General features: G+C 36.3%; 1 protein-coding gene across 4 annotated transcripts in view; it reads left to right on the forward strand.

Annotated features, from left to right (window-relative positions):
- Window positions 1-18,905, forward strand: part of ralgps1 (Ral GEF with PH domain and SH3 binding motif 1) — a 114,712-nt gene that overhangs the window by 18,262 nt on the left and 77,545 nt on the right. For all 4 annotated transcript variants that reach the window (XM_079637082.1, XM_079637081.1, XM_079637083.1 and 1 more), the window contains 4 exons: window positions 1,905-1,988; window positions 7,248-7,337; window positions 9,582-9,674; window positions 17,911-18,037. In XM_079637082.1, coding sequence (XP_079493208.1) covers window positions 1,905-1,988; window positions 7,248-7,337; window positions 9,582-9,674; window positions 17,911-18,037 — 394 coding nt within the window. The remainder of the gene's footprint in view (window positions 1-1,904; window positions 1,989-7,247; window positions 7,338-9,581; window positions 9,675-17,910; window positions 18,038-18,905) is intronic.

The raw sequence follows: 18,905 nt of genomic DNA on the forward strand, positions 1-18,905 counted from the left end.
TACTTTGGACTTCGACCGAAAACAGGAACTAAATACAGGTATTTGCGCTGGCTGATATAACATCATTTTTATTCATATCTTTCACATCTACTGCAGTCAGATTCACTCGTGTTCACTCTTAAGGAATCACTCAACATGGCTGGGCACTTGTATGACACATCAAGGATGATAAGAGGATAAAAGCAGGTTTAAAACTTGCCCCATTCAAGTCAATAGGGTGCAAATTTTAAAAATAGGATAACACAGTGTAGGCAACACCGATTTTTGTCGTTGTTCTCTGTATTGACAGCACTCCAAATTTACTAAAAATTGAGCTCAATGTTAAAATTGACCGAAGTTATCCTTTAAGCTGTAATTTATTCCTGTGATGGTGAAGCTGAAATTTGAGCAGTCATTACTCCAGTCTTCAGTGTCACATGATCCTTCAGAAACAATTTTAATATGCGTATGCTCTTTGATGCTCAATTTCTTTGATGTTCAAGACACATCTCTTATTGTTATTATTATTATTATCAATTATTATCAACAAAGAAAACATGTATGCTGCTTAATATAGAAACCGTAAACCCTTTTTACAGGATTCTTCTTCGCATGATAGTATTCATCTATTTAAAATAAAATCTTTTGCAACAATGTAAAAGTTTTTTTTTTACTTAAATGCATCCTTACTGCATAAAAGTATACATTGTTTCTTTTCTTTTTTTATAGTATAAAACAAAATAAAATCTCATTGAACCCAAATGTTTGAATTGTAGTCTATAATCAAACAAGACTTCTTGTGTCCCTGACTGTTCAATCCAACAAAATGTGTGGCTTTAAGTGATGACTTAGCAAACAGACCCACAGTTATTTTGGTAAGGTAATGTACCCAGACTGAGCTGCTTATTCACATGGAAACTCCACTCCACTCAGTCCATGTCGAAACTGAAATGGCTTCGAATGTTTCCATCTGCTCTTAGTCTGCACGATACTATAAAAGTGTTAGTATTCCTAGCTCTGTGAACCTAAGGAGGCTTAAAGCATGTAAAGTCCCCATGCAAAGCTTTTGAAGGCTGTGGGTGTGTTTTTGTTCTGTGCATTATTTTCTCTTCTATTCTACAAAATGTAATATTCCTATATACGGTAATTCACTTAGAAAGCATTTCTAAATAAGCCTGGTACAACAAAGGCCTATAACAGGTATGGTAAAATGTGTAGTAAATTTCACTAATGCTAAAAAGATACAAATTGTGGCGCTCTTGTTGTTTGTATAGTATTTAACTTTTTATGCCTTTCTTAATCGGACAGTCTTATGCTCAACAAATTAATACTTTTATCAATACAGCAGGTATGCTTTAAATTGATCAATACAGCAGGTATGCATTAAATTGATCAAAAGACAAAGTAAAAACTTTTACATTGTTATCAAAAAATCTATTGAAATGCTGTTCTTTTTAAGTTTCTATTTATCAAAATAAGTAAATAAATACATAATCATGGTTTTCACAATAATATAAAACAGCACAACTGTTTTAAACTATGATAATAATAAATGTTTCTTGAGCACCAGATCAGCAAATTAGAATGATTTCTGATAGATCATGTGACACTGAAGACTGAAGTAATGATGCTAAAAATTCTGCTTTGCATCACATTACATTAATGTATTTCAAAATGTATAATAAAATATAAAACATTGGTTTTAAATTGTAATAATATTTCACAATATTACTGTTTTAACTTTATTTTTGATCAAATAAATGCAGCATAAGAGACTTCTTTCAAAAACGTTAAAAAAGCTGTACTGACCCCACACTTTTGAACGGTAGTGTAGATAAAATGACATTGCAGTTTTATGTCACTTGCACATCTTAGACTTAAATATTACAACACTGTTGAAAGGTTAAATTGACTATTTGTTTTAGGAGCTGGCGAGCTGTGGATGGAACAAGAAGGAGAAGCACAGCCTTTCACCCAACGTTGTGGCCTTCACACGGAGATTTAACCAGGTAAGCAAATCTGTAGCCATCGTAGCCAACAGGTGCAGTGTAAGATTATTTATTACACACTTAATCCGCTGCGGTATTAATTCCCTGTTTGATAAACTCGGTGGTGGCTTGAGCTAAAAACGAACATCCTGCTGCATGTGTAATTCTGACACAAGGAAGTGTAATTTTAAGGTATTTTGTTTGTAATTTAGATAATACTGAATATTTCACTGGTAGTTTCCGGATATAATGGTCATTTCAACAAGATCTCTGGGTTGTTTCCTTATATAGCAGTTAACAGGGATATAGAGTGTAACATTTCTGATCAGAGGTTAATTTACTGTTCAGCGCACTCTTATTCATGTATCGCTCTATCCAGGGTTTAAGACCTGGATCCATTAGCACCACCAGAAATAAAACATATAATGGAGGTCAATGTGTCGTCATTATACTGAAAGAGGAATGAGAATACTCTATCGTGACACTGTATTCTAGTTGCAGACATTGCTGATTTGCCATGGGTTGTGTTCAGAAACCTCACTGTATCTCTGATAAAGAAGATTTAATGTAGATGATTTAGGCTTTACAGTAAGTTTAACACATAAGACTTTTAATGTATTAGGTGTCCACTAGTACATGCTTAATGGAGTTCACAGCTTTGGCTGTTTTAAATATGATACCTCTTTACTGGATATTACAGTTGTGTAGTGCAAACAGGTGCTTCAGATAGACAAAAGCTGGTCCATATAGTTAATTCATCCAGCAGCTGCTGCATTGACTTCTTTAAATAACAGAATATATTAGAAGCAGAGCTGGAAACATCCAACAGAAATGTCTGTTGATGTTTTTTTTTTTCAGACTAATGGCATCCACACTTCTCTTTCTACTTCATAGTTGTTAGGTGTCTGCTACAGTGGCACGCTCATGGACATTAAAGGCATTACTTTATTGTTTTACAACAGTGGATCTTAAATGTTCAGACAGAACACCATCTTTTGAAAAAATCAAAACAACATCCAAGAACCACCTAGTCGGCAACAATTTCCCTAAAAATGTTTCAGCATTGAGCAAATTGACATGTCTTTGAGCGCAAACTTTGAGTAGATAAAACGGTTGTAATTCATGAATGCTTTGGAATACAGACCTAAGGTTGTTCTCTTTTTAAAGAAGACACTTCAAAAAATGAAAGCGTAAAAAAAAAGGTTGTTTACTGCAAAGCACATGTATTGAGCTAATACATTTTTGTGTTTTATACAAAATCTAAATTGTACAAAATAATTTGGACTCAAAAATTGAGAAAGCTAAAACGTTTAAAGTACCGTTTGCATGGTAACGCAATGCCCAATTTCAAAACTGTTTTGCCAGGATGAATTTTGAGTGTTTACACTTTCAATTTATACCTAATGTATGATTATTACTAAAATATGTAATCAGAAAAGAAAGGCATTAAAAAGCACGACAAGTGTCTTTAAGTGTAACATAATTTATAAGAAGTATTGATATTTCAAACTCCTATTAATATATATATATATATATATATATTTATTACATGGCTTGGTTAAATTCTAAAGTGTGGAATGCGGTCTGTTATTTATTGTTATACTACAGGGCCGTTGAATGCTTGAATCGGATTGGTTGACGAACGTTCTGAGGTGTGCAATTATATTCAGGGAACCGCATGGCTAAAGTAGTTCCGGCAGGTCTTAACCGTATTACAGTTCCATATCACTTCGCGTAGTCAACTGTAATAACGGAAAATAGGATACAATTCATAACAAGAAAACTGCAGCCACATGCGCTCGATCTGCAATTTCCAATGTCTAACTTCACAATCAATGGAAATATGCAGTTTAATTTTAATAAATAAAGTATATATAGTCCTATATATAATCAATAGAAAATTAAAAAGAATATTTCAATAAATTGATAGTCCTGCTGCAGATATAACAAATAAAAAATTATTGATTGGCCTATACTTGTTAAAAGGGCTTTGTGTTTCATTTATTAGGCTAGTCTGTCACTAATAGAAAAAAAGAATGAACGAATTAATTAAAACGAATTGAATAAATAAATAAATAAATAATAATATTGACGCGAATGCTTCTTTCTCTCTCATAACTGCATTAATAACTGCATAAAGCCGGGGACACACTTACTGTAAGGCCGGTTATGAATGTAAGTTGATACTTATCTGCATGCACGGGTGTTCAGCGTGTTCAGTCTGTGTTCACAGCGGTGTTTAAAATCTGCTGCATTCACAGTCAGAGAATGTTTCTAGTCGTTACGTGTGTGTCCAGCATTAAGTGGCCTTTAGTCTGCTATCAGTGGCTCAAACCTCCGTTACTATTTCTAAAATGACGTTTTGGAATTAGCAACGGAGCATGCAGTTTAGATGCGCAAGGAATTAGTCCTACATACAAGAGCTTTTTAATGACAAAAACTTTACAAACGTCTTGAAATACATCATCTGAACAATATTTCGAGGTGTGGTAACTGTAGTATAAGCGGAATAATTGACTTCAGGCCGTTGAATTATTAGAAAAATAATGCACACCCGAGGTGTAACGGCTTCGCGTCGTGACCGCATTACCACCATTATTTTTCTAAAAATTCAAGGGCCTGTCGTCAATTATTCCTTACATAACAGACTGCTGCATAGTATAACACACCGTTGCCATGAAAAACAGAGCGTTGCCATGGACACGGTGTTCTTTAACGGAAGCAATACAACCGTTTTTACATCAATAAACTCCTTTTTAAATCAATATTTTGTGTCAAATTATTGATTTATTTATTGCTTTGCGTCGGGGCCCCAACAGCCTGTCGGGGTTGTATTCGCTATAACAACAACCTCGCTATACATTATCCCTCACATATGCAAGTACACCAACTATCATGGCCTTACGCAGGGTTTTAGACATGCCAAAGTTCCACAGCACCACAGCGTTTCTGACCCTAATTTGCGAATTTGAACACCATTGGACATTGCGATAAGATGTCATTATGCCATCAGGCTTCAGTATTCTAGGGGAAAGGTGTTTCCTCATAATGTCATCAATGACGCAGCGTTGAGAGACCGATAATAAAAGGGATCAATAGCTTTTAAAAAAACAATTGATTTTGTCAGTTTTTTGTTTCATTTTCATCAGTGGGAAAAAAGTAAATCCAAAAATAGCTTTTGGGTTTTGAATGACAAAATAGAATTGAATAGGTAAATGATAACATAATTATAATAGAATATAAAACATTTTAGGTGAACTATCCCTTTCAATTTTGAGCACAGACACAGTAAATATGAAGTTGTAGACACTTTCTTGTCAAAAAGAGAAGAATTTGGGACCATTTATTGTAACATAATAAATTTGATCTATTTGCAAATGTTAATAGGCTATATGAATGTCCTTACCAATCTATAAATGCATGTCAAAGTCACATGTTTTTGTGTAGGTCTGAGGATGATAAGTGAATTTACTTAAAAGGCATTCAGGAAAGTGTAACCAAGTCTAGTAAATGAATTCACAATATGCACACATGCGTTCTTAAATTCTGATATGGCTCCGGTTGAGTTGTTTGCATTTGAATATTAACATAAACAGTTGTCAAATATTAAATGCTACATCTCACTTTTTGACTGTTAAAACTAAAGGGTCGTGAATTCATGTTAGGGTAAAGCATCAACATTAAAGCCCGTCTTCTTTGATTTTATTATACACCTCGAAAAATACAGGGGTCTGGACCTCGGGGAGCTCTATGGTGGTACAACTATACAGTATACACCACAGTAATAACATTTGGTAAGAAGTTCAATGTAACAGTAGTAGTATGCACATATAATAACATATAAATAGTTATGTAATTTCTCTCTTGTTTATATTTTGAAGGGCATCTTTAGGTTGTTAGTTAATGTGGCATTGGCTTGAGTCCCTCTGTACACACACACACACACACACACACACACACACACACACACACACACACACACACACACACACACACACACACACACACACACACACACACACACACACACACACACTATAATGACCTGACCAATTCATCTATTCACACACCCTTTACTGTAAATGCACAACACTTTCTTTATCCCCAGTTCTGAAAATAAGGCTATAAATATCGGCTTATGAAGGTCAGTATATAATAGGACTGAATATGAGATTTATTTACATGACATTTCATTTTGAAAGAGCTTAAATGTCTTGGAAGTGGCCGTTTGAGGTCTGCAATTACATTTGCCATTTCGGTCTTTTTAATGTCATCATTAACAACAAATGTCTTATATTTCCAGGAAAAAAGAAAAGATTCAGTTTTGCTGCCTAGTCTTAATCTAAAAAGGTTTTCTGGCAAGCTTGTGAATAAGAGGAAATACTGGTTTTTCCTCATAAATTTAGATAGATTTCCTTTATTTTTTATGATTTATTTATTGTTAATCTGTCTGCGTCCATTTTGAGTTATGTTTGCTGAGAACATTTGATATTTGTCAGCAGAGCAATTACATAACATAGCTATAAATTATGTAAACCTTCAGGCTCTGCCTTAAGTAGTTTAAAAAAATCTGAATCATAACTATATTGTGCAGAGACAACTATTGTGGGAATTCCTAGTGCATTGTGGATCTCAATTCTTGTCTTGAGTCAATCGATTTAAAAAAAAATAAACTAGATAAATCACAAATTTTTCTGTGATTTAATCATGATTAATCACGATTAAAAATACTTACGTTTTTTATATATTTTATAATGTAATAATTTCACACTCGATCTCCAAATTAATGTAGAAACAACATAAAGACAGTATATTTTAAATACTTGTTTAATGGCATAATTTTAATGAACGAAGGCCAGTATCACTGTCAAAAACGTGCGTTGAACGCGCATAATTCTAGCAAATCACACGATGAGTACGTGCATTTCCAATGCGCGTTTTTCGTGACCCCAAAGCGTACATTAAGAACACACGTTTTTATGGCAAATCACATGGCAAATACATATGGCGCAGGCATATATGAATACTTTGGCTTGCCATAGCATTGTGTGTGTGTGTCAGGATATTCACAGGCAGCGCGTTCTCTTCTTGTCGCGCTTGAATGGTTTAAAAAAGCATTTGCATGAATAAGAGCGTGATAATATAATGTAACGCTAGCCAAAGGATGACAGAAAAATCGGGTGCTGCGTTAATTGCGTTAAATAATTGAACGCGTTAAACTGGACAAAAAATAATCGCATGCGTTAACGTTGACAGCACTATGACCTTTTCTTCTCCTAGGTCAGTTTCTGGGCAGTGAGGGAGATATTGACGGCTCAAACACTGAAAATTCGAGCAGAAATATTGGGCCACTTCATCAAAATTGCCAAGGTGAGACATTCTTTGGTTTTCACTGTTCCCTCAGACAGTGCAGCTTGGTTACTTTATTTATCATTAGTTCTCTTTGCTTTGTGTGTGTTGCCATGGCAGCAGAAACATAACCCTTTAACTTTGATCAAGTTCAGTAAAACATTTATTAATATTTGCATTCACATCTGAATTGCATTTGATATCATGGTAATTGTCCTTGGCACTGGCTATAACTTGTGTTATTATTAATTCATTAAACATAAAGGTTTTTGTGGGCACTTTCAGGAATTTTCCTTTAACAATGGGCAATTTGAATGATGTTATGTTAAGTCTTGATGGATTAAAGCCTTCTGTTTTAGACCAATGAGAACGAGTAGAGGGGTTGCACAGGAGTGGTAATTGTTTATGGCATGAATCGAGAATGGGAGCATCATAAAAAGGGCTTCATCTGACTGTGATTCATCTCAGACACCGTTTAAACAGCTTTCAATATGTCCGTTTTTCCTTTGCCTCCAACTGTTAGAAAGACGGAGCCATTCGATTTCTTAATTATCTTCAAGTTACGATAACTAACAACACAGGGATAATATAAAAAGTATCAAATAGTGTCAAAAGTGCCTAGTGTCAAATATGTCATCACTGTTACTCCTAACCCAAATACTGTAATTTCTCATCACAGCTTTTTCTCTTCTGAAAGTGATTAACTACACAGTTCAGTATAACTGCTATTCTTAATAACTTCTCTCAAATCATTTCACGCAAATTTGACTTTCCATCTGTCTTGTAATTGCTTTTAAAATGTAATTTATTACAGATTGCAGAGTTCCCTTGAAAATAAATGTTGTGAATGAACTGTAAAATGAAATTAAAGAGGATTAAAAAAGTTGCGGTTTTATATTTCCAGTCCACTTCTATTGTTTATAGTAAATTGCTATCTACTGAATCTTTAAATTGACAGTGGCATGGAATTTATTGCTTTTGAGTTTTGTTTTGATTTCCAAATCAAAACAACACTTATATGATGTCTATGAATTTTGATTGGAATGTCTCCAGTAATAAAAAATTCAAGTAACTTTTAGTTTTTATTCTGCATGTCCTTATTAAATATGATATTTTGCTTTAATAAAAGCATAAAAAACTTACATTTTATACATTTAAAAATAAATATTTCTATTGAATACTTGAGAGAAATTTCCCAAACCATCATGTGGTTATTTAGATGCTTATCTTGTCATTCGTGCCAACAGTCACACAAACAGAGAGCCACAGACTGCTGTGAATTCAATCAGCCTACATGCTCTCCTGAAACTCAATGTACCATGATACAGGAAACCCGCTGAATGACTCCTTATGGTTGAACCCTCACCCTGCTCTACCTGCCAAACCTGAAAGAGCTGCATACCCTGCTACTGGCGAACGTGCCCTCGTTAGCCTGAGTGGGCTACGCTAACGGCTACGCTAATGGATAAAGCAGATCGGCCAATGACAAAAACAAAACAAAAAAACTTAGTGCTGCTTTCCTTTATTCCATAAAGGTGGCTGAAGCAGTGCTTTACGGAGGTCCTACGCTTCTTGAGCGTAGACTTGAAAATGAAATTTCCAACTAAAACTGCCATAAATATTGAATGCTTTGGAGTACAGACTTAAGTTTGGTCTGTTTTTAAAGAACCAGATTATTGATGAAGAATTTTTATTATTTTTTTTATGAAAAATGCGCAAAAAATATGAAAGCTTGTTTCCGCAATGGAATAAAAACTTTTCTCAAAGTTGCATGATATAAAGTCAGAATTGTGAGATATAAACTCGCAATTCTGAGAAAAAGTATTCTTTCCTCAGAAATGGACTTCATAACTTGCAATTGCGATATCTTATATAAGTTTATATCTCACAATTCGGAGAAAATAAATCAGAATTGCGAGTAAAAAAAAAGTCTGAATTTTGATTTTTCGCAACTGACATTTATCTTTTACATTTTTATAATCCGAAGCGTAAACAAGATTAGCGGAGTTCAAGTGTGAAATTTTTTAGGACCATTTAACCTTTTTGAATTTAGTTAGTTAGTACCATTACAATGAAGTAAACAATTCTTAAAAACCACCAGACCTTAAAATTGTTCGATCAAAAATGGCCAAAGAGCATCAGAGGTTATGGAAATCAGAAGCCTTTTAATTGAGTGGGTCCTGATTTATATGAAGACTACAGTTGTCTTATGTAAGTGGGTTACAGTATGTTTATTACAACTTTGTGTCTTCTGTGTTTTTATAGAAACTGCTGGAGTTGAATAACCTGCACTCTCTGGTGTCTGTGGTCTCAGCCCTTCAGAGCGCACCCATCTTCAGACTGAGCAAGTCCTGGGCGGTAAGCAAGACCTATGCAAGGTTTGGGTGGTTTATTTTATTTATTTATTTTATTTTTCATTTATATTTATACATTTTTAGTTATGCATCTAGTCAACAGTTTAAATAATATTTATTTAAATAGAAATTCATAAGGTATAAGCCATAAAATAAAAGGTTTTTAAGTATGATAAATATAGCTTGCATGGACATTTAGTGTTTAGTTTTGATATACCTGATTATGATAATAAATTCTGAACTTTTTAAAATGTGTTATATAGTATTAGAGTATCATAGCCTTCCATACTAATTTGTTTAGGAAGTTTTCTGGGAGGGGGGGGGGGGGGGGTCTCTCATTTAATATTCTGTTGACTTACAGGGGATTTATTGTGTATAACCACCAAATGCTAGCCTTTCTGCTGCTTTATAATTTAGCTGACAATGCAGTGTTTGTGTTTATTTCTCCTGGGAGCCCTAGTGCTCTTGGATTTCCATTGATCTTATTTGCAGAGATGCAGATGAGAAGACCGTCTGAATGCATGAGGACAGTGAAAGAATTCGATCCCTTTCTGAACATTTTAAGTGGCTTGGAAAATTGTGAAAGGCCTGTTTCTGAGACCTAGTTTAATGTTGCCAAAGCTTTAAATCTATTTATAAGTATTCGCATTACCCCAGTTTTAGGTCCAAAACCTTTTGACCTCTTCTCTTGAGGGGAAAAATAGAAGGGCTAAACTTTATATGCTGAACTGACAACACTTACAACCAGCCATCAATGAGTAGGGAACAGCTTGGGTGTGTCAGGATACTTGTAGAAAACTAAATACATTTAATCAACATTTACAGTAAAAATTATTTTTGAAACATTTTTTTTTCATGCTCAATTAATATTTTATCTGTATGATCTAGGTCGACATATCTTTAAAAAGCATTAAAAGCTTCTTAATTTGTATGGGAGATGTGCCACATCTTTCAGATTCTATCTCATACTTTAACTGATGACTCATTCAATTTCTGTCTCATTACTTTTTACATGCATGTTACTTTGAGAATCATGATATTAAAAAGGGGTAAACGGTGTAAACAAATAAAGATTCATAGAAGCTCAGTGCAGTAGTTTTTGAGGTAGTACATGACTCTTCGAGAGACAGTGACCTATTTACTTACAGTATTACTTATTTTGTTGAGAGATGTCAGTGGTAGAGAGAGTTCAGACTCACTGGGGACCTTATTGATGAGATGTAAGCAGCTTCCAGAGTTGACATTCCACATTTAGCCACAGCACTTCTGCAAATTGAGAAAAGATGGAAAAAGAGGGAGCATGTTGTTTAGAAGTAACTGCGGCAGGACCGTTTGTCGGATACCACAAGCTCAGCTTTCTTGCCATGTATTTAGCTTTGCCACAGGGGAATTTTGACAGTTACATAGTTAAATATATATAATACATAATATTCTGTTTAATAAAGACATTTATTTAATATAATATTTGACAACAAGGTTTATTCAATTTATCAGTGTAATTCATTGATCGGGCCGAACGGTTCTAAGAACGGTAAGGAATGGTTCCAGTTATATTTCCACTTGAGCCGCAGCACGATTACAAACAACTCTCGACCGAGAATTCTCCAAACGGTCGCCTAACCGTGCTAAACCGTGCCGGTAGAAAGCGCTCCGTGACATCGCTTCTCAGGATTGGTCACTTTTCTGTTGCCTGGCTACCAGTTTCTCTGTGGCTGTCAAAGCGACCTGTTTGAGCAAATTAATAATGAAATTAAAAGAAATATCTGATCATCCTCCATAATGCGGTCACTATTTACACCTCACACCGTCTGTAAACTCTTGCGTTACCAAGGCACAGACTGACGCATTTGTATTGCATTCCGAAAAGCTCTGTTATCAGCGCCACAGTGGAAAATGAAACCATATCTGTAACGGCTGGTCCGGATCGGCTCGGAATGGTAAAGCAAAGAGAGCGTGACGCTTGAAAAGCTATTGGTTCTGTTTACATCACAACACTTTATATACACACAGACATACACTGATTGAGCCAAAACATTATGACCAGTCACAAGTGAAGTGAATATTGTTGATCATTTCCTTATATGGCCACATATTAAAGCTAGGGTAGGTAATCCTGTTCAGAAACATTTTTTTTTATACTGGGTGAAATGGTCCTTCCATTCTGATAGTTGTCAATACATTATGTGTTCAGAAAAAGGAATGAAAAAAATCTGACCTCTGTAGCAGCTGTAGGACAGTAAAAACTCTGACCAATCACTGCCATTCGGTGCGAATGTAAAGAACCAATCAGATGCCTTCATGTCTCGTGCCCGAGCACCACTGCGTGCACAGCAGTGATGCGCGGGTCAATGTATAAACAACCCGCACCCGACCGACGTTTTCAACTAACCCGCCCGCAACTCGGACTGCAAAAAAAAGAAAGAAAATATTGTACCTGACCCGCGTTTTTTAAAGTAGCTATAGTAAATGCTCATCGCGTCATGGGCCATAGACGGAGGAACTAGGGGTGCGCATTTTTCAGAATGCTGTATGATATAGCCTAGTGTTTTGTAAGGCTTGATTTATTCATTTATTTCGTTTCATTTTCTTAACAATTAAGATGCTGCATGTGTTTATCTAGTCTAATCGAAGTGTGCGTCTCTCCCCCGACTTTCCCAACAAAAATCCCGCCCCCTCTCAAAAAAATCCCAATGCTAACAGTAGCTTCTCTGTCAGTGTAAGCCAGTTGCATTACAGGTCGTAGGTACATGCAGCTGACTCCAAATGTGGATGCGCGTTCATGTTTGTGGGGGGGGCGTAGCTTTGGACGGAGCACTGACAGGAGGGGGCGGAGCTTAGAAGAGGTGCCACTTTCAAATCTGGCTAGCTCTCCAACATTACCTACCCTAGCTTTAAGGTCTGGGTAGATTAGATGGTAATCAAAGAAACAGTTCTCCTAACCAACGTGTTGGATGCAGGAGAAATGGGCAGGAATAAAGATCTGAACTACTTTGGCTAGGGCCAAATTTATTGGAACGGCAAGGCTTGTGGTTTGTTACTGGTCAGCAGTGGTGAGAATTTACCGGCGACAGGGTGTTTGGCGCCCAAGGCTCATCAATGCACAAGGGACGTGAAGGAATCCCGTCTGGTCCGAGCCAAAAGAAAGTTTACTGAGGGATAAGTCACAATTTTTTTTTAATGATGGTTATGAGAGGAATGTATCACAAAAGATAGTGCATCACACTCTGCTGTATATGGGGTTGCGTGGCCACAGACCAATCAGAGTGCCTATGGGCACGGAAGCGTCAGTACTGGACCTTGAAGCAGTGGACTACGGTCGCCTGGTCCGGTGAGTCGGCCGTGTACGTGTGCACCCTTTACTTGGGGAAGTGATGGCACCAGGATGCACACTGTGGGATGACGACCAGCTTGTGAAGGGAGGGTGATGCTCTGGGCAATGTCCTGCTGGGAAACCCTGGGTCTGGCCATTCATGTGGGCGTAAATTTGACACGTGCAACACACAGATTCCAAATTCCCCAGATCTCAATCCAATCTGTGGGATGTGCTGGACCAACAAGTTTGTTCCACCGTGGCTCCACCTCGCAACCTACAGGATCTGCTGCTGTCGTCTTAATGCCGAACACCTGAAATGTATATTTAGACATTTATGAATTTTTTATGTTGATGTGACTGAGTGAGTGACTGAGTGAGTGACTGAGTGAGTGACTGAGTGAGTGACCTCTTCCTTGCTGTTCTTTTTTTATTTATTTATTTATTTACTGAGTTATTGATTTTATTTCACGCGTTTGCAAAAACTTGCTTTGTGTTACAGTCACACAAGTTCATACAATCACACGATTGTTATGAGGTCCAGATGGATCAATGCCAGGTCACAGACCTTAATCATTGTTCTTTGCATCACACAATGCTTCAAGTCTGACCAAAGACAGGCATGTCACATTGCCAGACACTGTGTGTCTCCACCAGCTACAGGGATCAACTCTGATTCATTGCAGCCCTGTTTTAAGAGGTTTCTTTTCCATGCGTCCCAGAACCCTGAAGCTTGTATTCGAGAAAATCTGCACATTTGAACTATGGTCCGGTTTTAATTATAGATTGAAGCATTTCATCTGTTGTCCTGTTCATAATGAAAAGGCACTTGCGTGTATTTGCTGACGGTTCTGCCTGACAATAATGACTGTTTTCGGTCTTGCTGTGCAAATGGTTTATGTTTCACTGCCCATGGCACAGACTGGAGTGAGTAATTCTTTATGTCATTTGTTCCAGCCAATTTCTGAACCGCTTGACTTCAAGGCCATGTTTCCACTTATTTGAAGATTAACTGCTGATTTCCCAGTAGGCATGCAATGAATTAGAACGAATACGGTGCTTGCTGGTATACATTTTGGAGCACATTATATACGAAGATACAGATTTGAAATGACCTTATCATTATTTTCAGCACTTTTAGGTGTATTGGTCTGTTCTGCTTTATGCAATGAATGCTGCCTGTCAGTCAATATGTACAAATTAAACATAAATAATAATGCATATAGTGTGGGGTTCATAAGTCTTAGATCACTTGAAAAATCTTGAATTTGTTTTACCTAGAGGAGATATAATCAATGTTTTAGGATTTTGGAAAATTTAAAACAAAGGAAAGTTCAGATTATGAAAAATTTTAAAATAATTTGTCACTATTAGTTGGTCACTAATTAAACAGTTTTGTGACATTAATCATGTGATTTTTTGTATACAAATGCTTTCTAGATCATCTCAAATCATTTTGGATAATATAATCAGGTTTGAGACATACTTGTGGTGTTTGGGGAATTTTGTGGATTTTTTATTTTATTTTTAACATAAATGGTTATTCATTGCATGATTTATTTATTTATTTACCCCCAAAATTATTTTGTCATTTACTCCCCTTCAAATCTTTTGAACATATTCGTTTATTTGTTCTGCTTATTGTCATTCTTATAATATGATTCATGATAAATTATGCAAAATAATTGTCAGTAGAAGTCTCAGACTTTGAGAGCCCACTGTATACAGTGTGGGAGTATTAAGATGAGACGAGCGCCAAGAGGAAAGATTGGAGAAGGGAAGTAAAATAATAATTTGGGAGCATGTTCACTGCAAGATGTAAAGCTTTTGGTGAAGAGATGAGATGGAGAAGGGCGAGCTTATATACAGTGAAGACAGATGGCCCCTTGATTCCCCAGCATTCTCTGTGTTGCAACACTTGCCAACTGCCAAATACAAGTCAAAACTTGGCTTTGGCTAATCAATAAAACCAGTTGGCCATTAATTTTATATGGGATTGGAACATAGCACATACTACCGTTCAATTTATTTCCCCATCCTTTTTTTTCTTGCACAATTCTTTCTCCTACTTCCATTTCCTTTTTAATTGATCCCCTGTTCCGCCCTTTTTCCAGTTCTAAAATAAATGAAAAGAAAAAAAATGTAACATTTCACCTATAGCTAAGACCGCATCCGCAGTTTGTTCCGAATGTGTCCCTGAGCTCAATGCTGCTCTGTCTCCGTCAGCTTTTGATGTATGGAGGCTTGCTAAAGCACAGTAATGGCCTTCATGAACTACTGTAATCAAAGTCAGTCATGTGTTACTGCAAAATAAAATAAAGACGTTAGTGGTTGAAGGAATCCCCTCACTTTCATCGCCCTCGGAGGGATTGTTTAGCACTGTATGTGTCTATGGAAATGAGTAATGCCAGTGTGGCAGGCGCTCACGTCCCCGTGTGCTGCTGTGGTCGTGGTGGCGGGTGTTGGAGGCTTGATAAAGAAGACCAGAAAAGCTTTTGTTTTGACATTTTGATTGCTCTAGCTCAGACATAAAATTACTAGAGTATCTGTTGAGATGATACACGCATACACACACATGGAAATCACATTGACTTAAGTATGCCGGTGCACTTATTTATTTATCCATCCCTGTTCATCATTGTAATGGCTTTGTAATTAGTTTTTCCTTAAAATATCATAAGCAGTCTCACTTAGCTCGCAGTACTTCTTCAAATTTTTGTCATAATATTATTATTTCCACACAGGCTCCCTGATTGATGGTGTTGCGATCTAACTTCCCTGCCATGGATTATCTCAGCACCGTTTAAAATCAAATAAAATCCATACTGCTTCCTTTGGCAAATAAAAGGGGGAAAATCACTTTTCTGTTTCTCTGTTTGCAAGTTCAAAGGAGAAGAATCCAAGTTGTGGTTCATTAAATTCTTCAGGTAAATTTTAGGCCAACGTCTAAATGCTTTCCACTCCCTAACTGTATTGCTTGAGTATGAAGCTGTTGTAAAATAAATGTATCCAAAAGTCATGTTGACTGGAGGGACTGGGCTTGTAAATGACTAGTCTAATCTGTCAAGGTGTGTTTTGGGTATGTATGATATATCTATATAATATAACTATCAACTGTCAATACCCTTTCATACAAGCAAGGTAGATTTTTTTTTTTTTTTTTCCTGTTTCATTATTTAAAGGAGTTGTTCACCCAAAACATGAAAAATATGTCATCATAGGGGGGTTAATACATTGAAAGTGAAATCGTTTGTGTTTGTTTTGTCTTTTTTTGGAGCTTTCATTGTATGGAAGAGAGATATTTAAATAATGCCCTTCACTCAAAATGTTATATTGCAATTAAAATGTTTACTATTTCATACAAACCTTTTTTAGTCTGTAGCAACTAAAAAAAAAAAAAAAAAAGAGTAACACAATCTAACATTATGCTAGAAGACATGTATTGTATTATACGCACTGTGTTTAACAAGATGTGCATGACTGATGAAAATATTTTCACCTCTGGAGACTGGTAGAAGTTCATCTGCCAACAGTGTGGTTTCAGCAACTATTGCTTACATTGTTTGAACAAAATCTCCTCTCTGCCCAAACCTGCGAAAGTGTGAACAGACTGGATAGTATGTGTATTTGTCTAATGCCAGAGGAACATGTTGAAGTACTTTGTGCAGCACTTGATGTGATAAAGCCATGGGTGATGGAATTTTTGAGTTAATGAGCTTTTCGTTAATCCTAACAGGGGTTTTGCACATGGTCATCCCTACTGATGTTTTCAATAGCACATGTGCTGCAAGGAAGCGTTGGGTGAATTTATGCCACTCATAAAGACCTTCTAGACACTGAGCCTGTTTCATGTGATCATGTGCTTTCCATAAATGAGAAATATACCCAAAGCCGATAGCATATGTTTGTATATCTGGAGTTTGAGCTCTGTGAACTTTTTTCTTAATACAATTTCATTAGTCTCCAAATAGGTTTTCTTTTTTTTCATATTTATCATATTTGCAGACAGCTTTATTTAGATCAGATGACCGAGTGGGGCTCCCCTCTGACAAAATTCACAAAACGGCACCTCCCCAAGTCCCCCTACTAAAGTTAGTGGCCAACTAGGGAGTGACTCTGTTTATTTTTCAAGGGCAGTATATTTAAGTGAATGAGGCAGAGCTGAGATAAATAATAATAATTGTTATTATTAGTTTAACACTCATTAAAAATAATAATTATTAATAGAATTATTGGCAAATATATATATCTCAGATACATCTATGAATTAATTCGAATATTGTAAAAAGATTCTCAATTTGCCAAGTACAAATAATAATTATATATTAACTGGAAAAGTTTTCTTAGTGATGACTGAATAAATGTGAAACTGAAAAACTGTGTCCAGCTCACTCAGGGCGGGTCTATGCTCAAACTGCAGTGTCAATCAACAGTCGTGGGCGGGGCTTGTGCAATTCTACGTCACATTGCATTGATTCTGAGAACAGCTCGTTCTGATACCGTGCTTATGATTTATGAGGATTTAAAAATAAACACTGGGTGGATTTTTATCATTATAGGGTGGTTGTGTACACACACTGCCAACACACATTTATGTTCAAATACAATGTAAAAGTGAATTTTGCATAATAGGTGCCCTTTAAATATGTATCTTTTTTAATCTTATTTAAATTAATCAACAGAGGTAACTAACATTAAAAAAATAGTTGCCGACAACAATACAAATTTTTGTTGCCTTTGAATACACTTCAAATTGGATATATTAATATTTTACTTTTTACTTGAATTCATTCTCTTTTTGTTCCTATTCTTCACTCAGACTTTAAATACCTCTGATCTATGTTTCACACTTGAGAATTAGCCATTAGGTGTTGCTAATTTGCTGATTGAATGAACTGTTTGCTTCTTGTTTGCTTTCTGTTCTTAACAGTTGATCAGTCGGAAGGACAAGGCCACCTTTGAGAAGCTTGACTTTCTGACGTCAAAGGAAGAGAATTACAACCGTATGAGAGAGTACACCAGGTCCCTCAAAATGGCTCCCTGCATCCCCTACCTAGGTGAGTGTTAATAAAAGGCATGACAATATTCAGTCAGAAATGTCTTGAGAGGCTTTGTGGACTGTTTTTTTAAAGTTTGCATATTAATAAGGCCATAATATGCTTCCTTTGAACAGAAACATAATTTGGGTCAGAGAGAGGAATGGGTCATTCCTCACTGGACTTAACAGCTTTGCAATATTGACTCATTTAATGCTGGCAAACACATTTTACTTCAGTATAATGGCTTATTGCTTGTTTCTTGACATGTACAGTAGATGATTGGTGATGGCAAGGTTCATTTTAAGTTGGCTGTGAACACCTCATTATAATTTATTTTTGGCCTTGTCTCATCTGAACACTCTCCAGTGTCCAGCAGAGGGCATATCAATTCACCTCTCCAGTTCAGGAATGACTGAGAAATGTGCCATATCCTGTTTTAGGTATCAGCACAGGAAAGAAAATTACATTTGTCAAACCATTTCAGGATTTCTGCTGAAGCTCAAATATTCTGTCACTGCGCAATCCATGAACTGATTTACTGAAAAGATCCTTGACTTCCTGACTATTTTTGTAAGATGGAAATTACAATGAAATCATATTGAAATCCAGATTGGTACATTGGTAGTCGCTTTTTCTCTCTCATGAAAAGACATCTGTCAAACACACACACACACACACACACACACACACACACACACACACACACACACACACACACACACACACACACACACACACACATCAGTCTTCTCTAAAGGCACTGACAGCACTTGAAATGGATACCTCCCTCAGGATTGTCCAACATGGTCCAGATCTTTCACTCAATTACACTCTTCCATCTTATTTATCAGCAGTGAGGTCTGGATGACTAATCCAGCTGTTAGCC

The sequence above is a fragment of the Phoxinus phoxinus genome (assembly GCF_949152265.1).
Source record: "Phoxinus phoxinus genome assembly, chromosome: 15".
NCBI lineage: Eukaryota > Metazoa > Chordata > Actinopteri > Cypriniformes > Leuciscidae > Phoxinus > Phoxinus phoxinus.